We start from the raw sequence: 13102 nt of genomic DNA on the forward strand, positions 1-13102 counted from the left end.
CCTCTTCCTCTCATCCCAGCCCCACTCATCCTGGTCAGCTGAGCAGCGATCCCACTGTGGGAGCACACTGACCACCAGAGGGCAGCTCCTGCGTTGAGTGTCTGCTCCCTGGTGGTCAGTGTGCATCATAGCAACTGGTCAACTGGTCGCTTAGGCTTTTATATAGAGAGATTTTTTTATTGATTTCAGAGAGGAAGGGAGAGGGAGAGAGAGATAGAACATCAATGATGAGAGAGAATCATTGATCGGCTGCCTTCTGCACACCCCACACTGGGGATGGAGCCTGCAACCCAGTCATGTGCCCTGACCAGGAATCAAACCATGACCTCCTGGTTCATAGGTCAACGCTCAACTGCTGAGCCATGCTGGCCGGGCCTTCACCCCATTTTATAGATGGGAACCCTGCGCCTCAGATTGTTAAAGTAGCTTATCTAAATCCACATGATTGGAAAATAGCAGGATTGAAATTTAAACCCTAAGGATGGATCCTGGGCTCCAACTCAGGGTCTTCTCTTGGCCCAACTATGGAATGTGGAAAAGCCACCTTCTGGGGTTAGGGTATCACCATGCATTCTGCCCAAGGCAATAGGCTGAAGTGAATGAATTGATTCTTCCTCAAAAGTTGTACATAAAATTGGGTTTTGATTTCCTCAAGATGAGGTTTTACATAGCACAGCTACACAATGGCAACATGTAAACTGATTTTCTCTCACAGGTCATAGGAGTTAGGCAAACAGACTATGTAGAAAATACCAACTTGACTTATGAATGCATCATTTTTCTCAGACTGGAAGTAATCTAGACCTTTGACACTGGTTTTTAATCCTGTCAGACTTTAGAGAATAAACTGAAATTTAAAGCTAAAAGAAAACAAACAAATCTTTTACTACTCCAAACATCTCTTCTTCTGCACAAAAAAGAATGAGGCCCAGAGGAATGAAGCTACCTGCTCAGGTTCATACGCCTTTCTCTGTTCAGATAAAGATCAATAAGTAGAGGGATTAAAATTCTGTTGGCTTCTAGGATTTACCCCATGTTAGCAGAAGTCATTCCTCCAACCTTAACACTGCAACCTTTTGAAAACATTTCAGTGTGCAAGTCCTCCAAAGATGCCTGTTCTCTCCTGAATTCCCTTTGCTGCCTTGATCATGAGGTAGAAGTCATGGTAATCCTCACAGAGAACTAAAAAGAAAAAGTCAATACTTTATACTTTGCTCTTCCTAGCAGGAAGATGGTAAACCAGCTATAAGTTTTGGCGAGTGCAGAGCCCTGTAGGAGACCCAGTTCTGCTGATTATTCACAGGCGAACAATCTCAAGCATATAATTCACTTTCCAGAACCAGCTTTGAGTGTTTTAGGAAACAGCTCTTCCTGAGTCTCCCTGATTCCAGACTCCTCTTTCAGACACAAGAGGCCCGTCTCTTCCTGGGCTTCAGACGGGCTTTTCCAGGACTCCCTCGCTCTCATGCTTAAGACCTCTGCCATGTCTGTACAGGATTTTCTCCACAGTGTCCCAAGTGACCTCTTTCTTTGGAGCTTTGGCCTCTCCAAGTGAAAATGTAACCATCCTCTGTCTCCTCGAGAAGACCTGGGTTTCACTTTGCTCTCTGTGGGTACTTACTCTAAACCAAAAGCCAGCTGGTCTACTCTGAGTGGCCTAGGACCAATCTACTAGCAAACATGTGTTTATCCCTGGAGCATTGCAGGATTCTATAAGTGATTGAAGCCAGCTGCACAAGTGCAAGAGTTTTCATTGATAATTTGCCTGGGACTTACTCATGCATGGCCCTGTGACAGCTCCCAGCTTTGTTCCTTATGGTCATACCTGGCCAGACCCCTGCAGCAACCTCTCATTAGTGTGAGCCTGCTTTCCAGTCCCCATTTTTTCTTTTTTTATTCCTCACCTGAGGATAGTTTTTCCATTGAGTTTTAGAAAGTGGAAGGGAGGGTGGGGAGTGGAAGAGAGAGAGAGAGAGAGAGAGAGAGAGAGAGAAATCGACGTGAGAGAAACACGTCGTTTGGCTGCCTCCCGCTCACACCCGGACTGGGGCCAGGGATTGAACCTACAACCAAAGTACATGCCCTTGGCTGGGAATCAAACCTGAGACTCCTCTGTCCGAGGGCCGATGCTCTAACCGCTGAGAAAACTGGCCAAGGCTCCAGTCCCACAATTCTTGATTCCATTCTCCATGGAATTGTAGATAAAGATCAGATCACATCTCAACTCTGCCACTACTGCCTGTCCCTGAGGTAAGTCCCAGTGTTCTGATGTGGGTGAACAGCCTGTCATCCTCTCCTGCCTTACAATTCCTGGCTCTCCCTTCCTGTCATACTTGGGGCTCATGCCTTCCTGTGTTTTCTCAAGCTTATCACCTGCATAATGCTTGCTTTCTCCCACCTCTAAATCCTTCGTTCCAGAACCTTCTCTCCCCTAGAGCCCTCCCCTTCTCTGTCTTTTCACTCAGTCACTCCTACTAGTCCCCTTGACCAGTGGTTCTCAACCTTCCTAATGCCGCGACCCTTTAATACAGTTCCTCATGTTGTGGTGACCCCCAACCATAAAATTATTTTTGTTGCTACTTCATAACTATAATTTTGCTACTGTTATGAATCGTAATGTAAATATCTGTGTTTTCTGATGGTCTTAGGCTCTACAGCAGCGGTTCTCAACCTGTGGATTGCACAGGTTGAGAACCGCTAGCACGGTCACCTAAGACCATCGGAAAACACAGATACAAAGTTATGAAGTAGCAACAAAAATAATTTTATGGTTGGGGGTCACCACAACATGAGGAACTGTATTAAAGGGTCACGGCATTAGAAAGGTTGAGAACCACTGCTCTTGACCTTGGCTTGAAATGCTATTTCTAAGAGATGTTTGATGACCCCCTGGACCAAAGTTTCTCAGATTTTCTGATCATTGGAATCCCTGCAGTGCTTGTGAAAAATATATCCAAAGCCATGTCAGGTCCACGACTCAGACTCTCCTGGGTCATGCCTGGAAAGCTGCAACTTTTAGCAAACACCCACGTGCTGCCCAGGAAGGTAGGAAACACTCCCCTGGATCAGCTTTGCTTAAGCTTTTGGCTGCATATTGGACAAGCCCATGGAATCAACATCCCTGGGGCCTGTCTGACATTATTTTTTTGATGTTTGATTTACATGCAGCCAAGGTTGAGAACTGCCATCTTAGACCACTGTTCTCAGACATTTGTGTGCAGAAGAATCATCATGTTGTCTTAAGTGCAAATTCTCAGGCTCAAAACCTCCCAGAGGCAGATTCAGGAGAGCTAGGATTGAGGTCAGGAATCTGCTTTTTGTCAGTACCCCCCACGTGCTTCTGACGCAGGGGCTTGAGGACCACAGTCTGAGTCTCCCTTATTGGAATAACAAAGGGTCCACTGTTGGCTTCCTCAGCATCCTAACTTCCCTTTCATGATAGCCCTCCCTTTTTCTTTATTCAGTTTTATTGAGATATAATTGACATACAGCACTCTACAGTATAATGTGAACGTGTACAGCATGATGGTTTGACTTACATATATTTTGAAATGATTAGCACAATATGTTTAGTTAACATGCATGATCTCATAAAAATATAGTAAAAGGAAAAAGAAAAAAAATTTCCTCGTGATGAGAACTCTTAGGATCTACTCTGTTAACAACTTTCCTATATATCACTAGCAGTGCTAACTGTAGTCATCAAGTTGTACATTAGATCCCTTGTCCTTATTTATACCTGAAAGTTTGTACCTTTTGATCACCTTCCTCTAATGCCCCACCCCCATCTCTGGTAACAACAATTTTATCTCTTTTTCTATCCGTTTGGGTTTTGTTTGTTCATTTGCTTTAGATTTAGCATATAAGTGCGATTATATATGATTGTCTTTCTCTGTCCAACATATCATTTAGATTAATATTGTCAAGGTCCATCTATGTTGTCACAATGGCAGGATTTCCTTATTTTTCATGACTGAATAATATTCCATTTTATACATAATGGATAAACATCTTTATCCATGCATCTATAAATGGACAGTTAGATTGTTTCCAGTATTGGCTATTATAAATAATGCTGCTGTGAACATGGGGGGTGAAGAAATCTTTTCAAGTGAGTGTTTTTGTTTCCTTTGTATATATTCCAGAAGTGGAATTGCTGGATCACATGGTAGTTCTATTTTTAATTTTTTGAAGATCATCCATGTTTTTTTCCATAGTCGCTGCACCAATTTACATTCCCACCAGCAGTACACAGGTTTCCTTTTCCCCACATCCTTGCCAGAATTTGTTGTCTTTTTTATAATAACCATTCTAACAGATGTGAGTGATATCTCATTGTGGTTTTGTCTCTTTTTAAATATTGAGGCTTGGACCTTCCTACAATGTGCCCAGCACCAGCACAGTGCCTGGACATGGTGGACACTGAATAGATATTCATGGAGTCACTTCATTGTGCTGTACTTTTCTACATATGTGTCTTATTTTCCCAACTGTTACATAAAATATTTGAGACCAGGAAAGAACATGTCACATTACTTGTCCTACACCACAGAGATCTTTATATTGTAGATACTCTGTAAATATATTTTTTGTTATTTAACTAGAAGCCCAGAGCACAAAATTGTGTGATGGTACGGTCCCTAGGCCTAGCCTGCAATCAGGGCCATCTTCCACGGCTGCAGGCAGCCACCTCCCTCCCCCCACCACCACTCACGCCAGTTCCCCATTCTCCATAGGGCAATGGGAGCCTGCCAGCAGTGGGGAGGGACCGAGAGATGGTCAGTGCACCTGAGAGGTCGTTCTGCCGTTATGGTTGCTGGGACCGAGAGATGGTCAGTGCACCTGAGAGGTCGTTCTGCCGTTATGGTTGCTGGGCTTTTATTATATAGGATAGGTATTACCTAAGATGCTCTTGAACTGCTGTGATAGGATTAAAGCTAAAAGCAGGTTGATGAAATACTGCTTTACACAACAGTATTCTGTTAATTCTGAAATTGCTCAAAAGAGGGAACTAAAAAGGATGCAGTTTTATTTTTCTGCATATGCAAATGGCTGGCCAAACAAATTCAGTTACATTGGAATGTGTACTATGTTCCGGTTTATTTCAGAAGTGAGAAGATTCTTGTTCTGACACATCCTCCCTCTTATGTACCCCTGAAAATCAGTCCTTGGAGAAATGTTGAGGGGGTCCTTTCCTAATGTCAGGAAGCATAGCACATTTTGTGGCAGACCCTTAGCAAATATAAGAGATACTCCACCTGTCAAGAGCTCTCAGGTCATCTCAAAGTCACCAGATCCTTCACTTATCAACCATATACCATTCTGGGTTTAATGAATTCAGAATCCCATTCTGACAAAACACTGAACTTCTGGTCATAATCAACTTCAGGAAGTTTCACACCTTTCCCTGCATCCTGGGGATCATATTTCCAAGATATGTTCTTAATTTTCTCAAATAATCATTGACCTTCCTTGCAACTTTCTCCTTAAAAGCTAAATATCTACATTTCAAGAGCATATGAATCATTAGTATCTTTTGACTCTGATTCAAAGCTTTGAACCAATGAACACTACATGTGTTAAAAGTTTATCAAATGAGTTATGTTGTTCCTAGTCCTTTTAATTATTTGACTTCTGAAGAGAACCATAGTGTGTGGATTTTTCAACTTTTTTGACCAGACTCTCAGTGAGAAATAATTTTTCCATTGTTACTCAACACACACACACCAAAAGTTCCAAGAAAAAAAATAGTTTTCCATATTATATGAAATGTATACTGTTCTTCTTTTCTATTCTATGCCATTCACTTTTTTAACAATAGTCTCATCCATTAAATCATTAGTTCTCAAATTTAACTGCCTATTAGAATGACTGGGGAAATGTTAATGATTTACAATACCTGGGTCCCACTCCTGCAGAGTCTGATTTAATTGGTCTGAGGTGTGGCCTGAGCAGTGGGATTTTATGCCCCACCAGAAGATTGTTATGTGCATCCCAGGTAGGCAACATGTGCAATAAGTTGATTTCCTAGCCACAAATAGGTCATGACTTGCAGTTTAAAAAACACAAACACTGCCCTAGCTGGCTTGGCTCAGTGGATAGAGTGTCAGCCTGCGGACTGAAGGGTCCCAGGTTCGATTCTGGCCAAGGGCACATGTCTGGGTTGCAGGCTTGATCCCCGGTGGGGGGTGTGCAGGAGGCAGCTGATCAAAGATTCTCTCTCATCATTGATGTTTCTGTCTCTCTCTTCTCCCTTCGTCTCTGAAATCAATAAAGAAATGTATTTAAAAAACACACACACACAAACACTGAGTAACATCAGACACTAATTTCCAAAACCAATAGCATTTTCAAGCAGACTTGTTTATTCACTGGACAGTGTGCCAATGGCAGTTCTGTGTCCTGTGACCTGGACACTGAGGATAAAAATATGCAGAAGACATTGTATCTGCCCTTGAAGAACTGATAGCTTCATTTTCACAAATGAAACACACACATGTAGACAACACCCAGATCAAGAAACAGCACTGCCAGTACTAGAAGACCTTTATGTCCACTCCCCAATCAAGATGTGACTTCTAACAGCATAGATTAATGTTGCCTATTTTTATACTTTAAGCAAGTGGAATAATACAATATGTTCTCCTCACTGTGTGGGTTCCATAGGTTAACATTCTATTTGTGAGATTCACCCATATTATTCGGAGTAGCTATAGTTCATTCATTCTTGTTGCTTTATAGTTTTCCACATTCTATAAATACACCTCAACTAGTTTACTCATTTACTCTGGATGGTCATTTGAGGGCTTCATAGTTTGGGCCTGTGAACATTCTTGTACATATGTCTGGTGAATGTATACACACATTTTTGTTGGATACATACCTAAGGATGGAAATTATGGGCCATAGCTTAAGTATATGGATAACATTAGAAGATACAGCCAAAAAGTTTTCCAAACTGGTTGCAATAATTTACACTCCTATCAGCAAAGTACATGAGTTCCAGTTGCTCCACATCTTTGCCAATACTTAGTATTGTCAGTCTTATCATTTTAGCCATTCCAGTGTGTGTGTTAGAATGCACATTTGAAATGCATTTAAGTAAGAAAGACCAGTGTGTTTTTTTTCTAATTGACAAATATAAAATGGTTCTAAATAGTGCATGGAAATTCTCCCTTGACTTGGGGTTCATAGATATTCCAAAATCTTACAAGGGGGTTTTGTCCTATCTTAGTCATTGTGTCTTTCTTCCTCTCTTGCCCTCCCCTTTATTCTTGTTTTCCAATGGCTTCCGGCATCCAGTCTGGGTCTCACCTGGAGAGACATGCAGCATCTGACTGTGCTCACCTCCAAACGAAACCAGCTTCATGATGAGGTTCATCAGTGGCGGCGGAATGGGGTCGGCCTGGAGTTTAATCACCTCTTTGGCTACGGGGTCCTTGATGCAGGCGCCATGGTGAAGATGGCTAAAGACTGGAAAACGGTGCCAGAGAGATTCCACTGTGTGGGCGGCTCCGTGCAGGACCCTGAGTAAGTGGGTGCCATGACTTCTGCATGTAGAAATGTCCCAGAGATGGTGCCATGGCATTAGCGATAGTATCAGATTCCCTCTCTGTCAGGGAGATGTGCTGGAGTTGACTTAGGGACAACTAGCTTTCAGAGAGAGCTATAGCAATGCACAACTCCTGGGAAGGGGGAGAATTTATGTAGAACACAGTTGTGTGACTCAGAACCCATACCTTTAAGTGTGAGCATTAACTATTTTGGTGGCTTATGCCATTATTTTTCATTGCAAAAACCAACCAGTGTAACCAGCTCCCAGATCAAAGAACAGAACACAGCCAATATCCCAGAAAACCCCACATCCCCTTCCACCATAATCGCCCCACTATCCTTCTAACTCCATAGATTACTTTGCCTAGTCCCTAGTTCATACTTAATATAAATGGAATAATACATTGTGTTCTCCTTCATATCTAGATTGTTTTGCTCAGAATTATGTTATGAGATTCAAGCATGTTTAGTGTGTACTTGTAGCTCACTTATTCTCATTGTTGAATAATGTTCCTTTGTGTGACTATAACACACTTAATTTATTCATTCTACTTGTGGGACAAGGTAAGCATTTGATTTTATTCCAAGTGAGGTGGATAGACATTTGAAAGGATTTAAGTGAGAAGTTTCTTACCCAGAAACCACATGAACCTACTTCCCATTATGGCAAGAGGATTGGACAATAGGATCCTCTTTATTTAATTCCTTTCCTCATTGGTCCATCAGTGAAGTAGAAATAGAAGTTTTTATCATTGTTATTTTTAATTAAGGTTTTGTGTACATACAACAAAATTCACAGAACTTAAGTGTATTATTTGAGTTTTGATAAGTGTATACACCAAAGTAACCACCATCTAATCAAGCACTGGAACATTCCATTACTCCAGAAAGAGTCCTCATTCCCCCTTCTAGTTAATCCCCACATATCATGAACAGCCATTGTTTTCATTCCCGCCCCCAAAGATTAGCTTTACAGTTCTTGGGCTTTATCTGGCTAAATCAGTGTATGGACACTTTGGTATCCAGTTTCTTTGACTAAACATTATGTGTGTGAGATCAATCCAAGTTATTATGAGTAGTAATATCTCATTCACTCGCATCGCTGTGTCATATTCCATTGTGAGGGTACACCTCTGGGATAATGGCATATCAATGGTGGTAAATCCATCTCTAACCATCCCATCCCACCCCAGCCTTATTTCTGTTGGTCATCTGAGCTTGGCCAGAGTCAGAGCCTCTCACAATTCGTCCTCCCCTCCATTCCCCTTTGGTCCTGGAAAAGGACCCGCAGCTTCTGTAGTCAGTTACCCAGACGTGGATTCAAATCTTAATTCCACCAAATTGGAGAATACTTTGACCTCTCTGACCCTTTATTTTAGCAATTCTCAACCTTTGTACCCTGACCTTCTTTGGCAGTATGGTGAAGTCTATGGACCACATCTTAGTATGCTGTTTCTAAATGCTTTCGATAAAATACATGGAATTGCAAAGGAAGCCAACTATATTGAAACCAACTTTTTAAAACAAATTTGTGATGAAGTAATATATGTCCTTTGTTTTTTCAACACATTAAGTAATGCCATTCCTAGTGCCATGTGTAATTTCAGAGCAATGACAATGACCAAAATGCTACTTTAAGATGCCTGCAAAGACTGTAATGGAAATGAAAATCTCTGGGCTTCTTGTGACAAACCAAGGAAGAGCTAATACCACTCTAGCATATGGCCTGCCTTCATAATCAAAGAAGAAACTGTTTCCATTATAAATTAGTAAAATTTAAGATGTATGGAGTTTTTTAATATATATATATATATATATATATATATATATATATTGACATGCCCCTTGAATTCTGCCTTTATGGGACCCAAAACAAGAGCTTCTTCTTTCTTTTGTCACCAGTAAAATGGGGCTAATGTCTCTGTCCTCACCAGGCGGCTGGGAGGCTTTAGTGAGACAATCAGCATAAAGCTGGTGCACAGTAGGCACTCAGTAAGGGCAACTTTACCTTTCCTTCTCCTTCATTACTTAGACACTCCTGGTAGAAAAAGGAAAAACAATAATCTCATAGAATTTTGGATGCATATTTGCCTGGTGTTTGGGATGCCACCTCCACCATTAACCATTGGATCTCCACGGCCAATGGATGCTGCATGCATTATTCAGCATCAGCGTCCTTGCAGAGTGCACACGGCAACACTCCATAAAACTGTTTAAGTATATTTTTTCAGTTTCTCAGGAGACTATTGCTTTTATCAGTGAGCTGTAGGATAAGCTTCAGGTCCATGGCCTTGGCTCCAAGGTCAATGCAGAACCAAGGCTTTGGTCTGAGCCAGGTGTGTGGCCAGCATCTTTTTGTAGATGTGCTCTACAAGATTTGTATCTTAAAATATTCACCATTTTATGCTCCAAAATAAAAGCCATGTCAAAGAAGGATATTAACATGGGCAAAGGGCCAGGAAGGAGAACTGGTACCATGCTCAGAGTTTTCATGCACAGTCTTATTTAAACTCACCCATAGTGACAGTGAGACTTCAGGTATTTGAATGACTTGTCTCCGGTATGTGTAGAAGCAGAAATCTAACAGATAGTTTTGTTCCCAAAATCTAGAGTCTTCCCATTTTATTATGTTTCTGGGGCAAGAGCTTTTGAGCAAGTCACCATCAAAGGAGATTGACTGTATGGAAAGATAGCTGAAATGCTGAGATTGACCCTTCTTTGGATTCTAACTCTATGATCAAAGAGATTCCCAAATTTCCCTGATCTTTCAAAGGACTGTTCTTCACTAGGATTAATGAAGCCAATTTCAGCTTTTTTATAATAATAATAACACTCACATTAGCAATATTAAGGAACTTAGCACTTTAAAAGGAAGGTATTATGAGCTCCTATCTCAGTTTGGTTTGTCACAAAAGTAGACCTTGAGATGGGACTTGGGTGCTAACAATTTTTTGAGAGTTGATTCCAGGAAATACAAGTGGGGAAGTGGAGATGTAAGACAGGGAAGAGGAATAAAAGCCAATAAAGAGTACATTGATGAGCAACTAGTTGTCCACTGTTGTCAACTAGGCTCACTCAGTCCCACTGGGGGCTCTGAGTTGTCCCACTGAAGAATGGAGAAGTTAGGGTATATTTATTCACCACCTCTGTCAGTCCCTGGTAGAGGATTGTCCCTGAGGAATTAAATCCCTGTCACTTGTAGGCTGTTCTTAGCAAACTCCCTCAGAATATGGAAAAGCTTCAGGAGAGATGCTGGGAGATGCTGATACCTAAGGTAGGAAGCAGTCAGGGTACATGGGAGCTGCATCTGAAGGGGAACTCATAGGTGACTTAAGAGAAATGGGAGGGGCATCAACAGATCTGCTACATTCCCTTTCCACACAGAAGGTTCAGAGAGAATCGGTAACTTGCTCAGGCTCATACAGCTGAGGTAGGAATTAACCTAGGTCTGTCTGATTAACCTCAAAGCTCTTGCTCTTTCTGCAACCTGAAGTTGTCTTCAGAAAACCCTCACGTAAAATGCACATTCCTTACCATATCCCCTCATTGCATTGCCCTCAGGAAAATACCATCCACTGGCAAGTTGGTGCTGACCCTCACCACCGATGCGTGTGAAGGGAAGGAAAATTTTGTCCGCTACCTTGAGCATGTCCAAGCTGTCATCACAGTCAATGCAACCAGGAGAGGAGACCTGAACATCAATATGACTTCCCCTATGGGCACCAAGTCCATTTTGCTGAGCCGGCGTCCAAGGGATGATGACTCCAAGGTGGGCTTTGACAAGTGGCCTTTCATGACCACCCACACTTGGGGGGAAGATGCCCGAGGTACCTGGACCCTGGAGCTGGGGTTTGTTGGGAGCACACCTCAGAAGGGGGTGTTGAAGGAGTGGACCCTGATGCTGCATGGCACGCAGAGTGCCCCTTACATTGACCAGGTTGTGAGGGATTACCAGTCCAAGCTGGCCATGTCCAAGAAGGAGGAGCTGGAGGAAGAGCTGGATGAAGCTGTGGAGAGAAGCCTGAAAAGCATCCTGCACAAGAACTAGTGCTGCACCCTGGCTCCGGCGCCTCCCCTCTCCCTCATCTCTGCCTCTCTGTCCTTGCTCCATTCTTTGTCAGGCACCTAGCAATTCCAACTTCTTGATCTGAAGCTTCACTCACTGTCAATGATTATTTTCTTTACAATGGAAGTAATCTTTTTTATTCTATGCCCCAAATACAGTGTTCCCACCAACATCTACGTTCTATTTGTGACTCTAGGTTCTTTATTTGTGTCACTCAAATATGGTGATATCCTGAAAAAAAAAAAAAAAAAAAAAAACTTGGACAACTTTCCCCTCAATTTTTTTCAGATCTGAGAAGAGAAGAGAATGCATTTAAAAAGCTACACACAGTGACTCCAAGAACGTCTAATCATAGTCTCAACTGACCTGTTAGATTTAAAAAAAAAAAAAATCAAAGCTTATGACCAAGGTTGAGTTCTGAATCTCTTAAAACACAGGAGATGCTGTAAATGCTTTGGGGAAAGAGGTTTTGAACTTAGCAAGATTTTTCAGCGACGTAGATGAAGGTGGCATGATTTGAAAGACACCATCTATGAGAACTCTAATTACTGGAGGGGGAAGAGTAAAACAGCATGGGCATTGGAAATCTTACCACCAATGCCAACACCATAACTTTTCCTACTCAGCCAGCATGACAAATATAAAACCTATGTAGCATGGCTGTCCTTTCACCAGCTATTGCTCTGAGTTAAGGTAAAATATTCTAGAGAAGTCCAAATTACTCTCAGTTGGCACAGAATTCATTTCAGCCCAACTTTGTGAGGTTTCTCACATAACTATCCAAAAGGGGGGAATGCAAGGCAGGTGTGGCAACACACCATAGTAGTTTTTAACCCAGGAGCATTTCTTTTCCTAATTAATTTGGGAACTTCTTAATCTGATGGAAGCAAGAGTATTTCTTACAGCTTTTCACATATGAACTTGGGCTTTGAGTTCCAAAGCATGTGCTTAGTGGGCAATATCTTATTCCTTCACGTTGTGATTTCTTTGATGTGTTAGGGCAATGGCCTCTGTTCAGGCACAGGTGTGTGGAGGGTGAAGTGGGCATGTCTGAAGATGTGAGCAGCCATCTTCACATGGACCTTCATTTGTATGGAGACTTTTCTGCCAAAGTGGGGAATGCCAACTCATCCCCCATAACTTGAGCCTGAAGGAAGCAAGAGAAGCCCTTGTTAGGGAAAGCACGGGTACCATCTTGGCAACTAAGCAGTCCATGACGGTGTTTAACAGATCATCTAAAGCTGATACATTCCTCTCCCCTGTCTACCCCAAAAGTCACCACACCATTTCATTACCAAATAGAAATGCTTTCTGACCTGTTGACACCTTGTTTTCCTACTCAAGGATGGATTCCTCATTCCCAATCCCAATGCCCACCCATTCCCAAGAAATGACTCATTTGTTTGACTTGATTCCCAAAACTGATCAACTACTCTAGCTACATTTCTCCCTTCCCTTGGGAGCACGTAGCTAAGCCTAGAG

General features: G+C 42.1%; 1 protein-coding gene across 1 annotated transcript in view; it reads left to right on the forward strand.

The window, feature by feature from the left end:
- PCSK2 (proprotein convertase subtilisin/kexin type 2) overlaps positions 1–11803 on the forward strand; it is a 284945-nt gene extending 273142 nt beyond the window's left edge. The window contains exons 11-12 of the mRNA XM_080683185.1: positions 7303–7530; positions 11116–11803. Of these exons, the coding sequence (XP_080539311.1) occupies positions 7303–7530; positions 11116–11602 (715 nt within the window). The 3' untranslated portion in view covers positions 11603–11803. The remainder of the gene's footprint in view (positions 1–7302; positions 7531–11115) is intronic.
- Positions 11804–13102: the final 1299 nt, after the last annotated feature.

The sequence above is a fragment of the Plecotus auritus genome (assembly GCF_963455305.1).
Source record: "Plecotus auritus genome assembly, chromosome: 8".
In the NCBI taxonomy this organism is placed as follows: Eukaryota; Metazoa; Chordata; class Mammalia; order Chiroptera; family Vespertilionidae; genus Plecotus; species Plecotus auritus.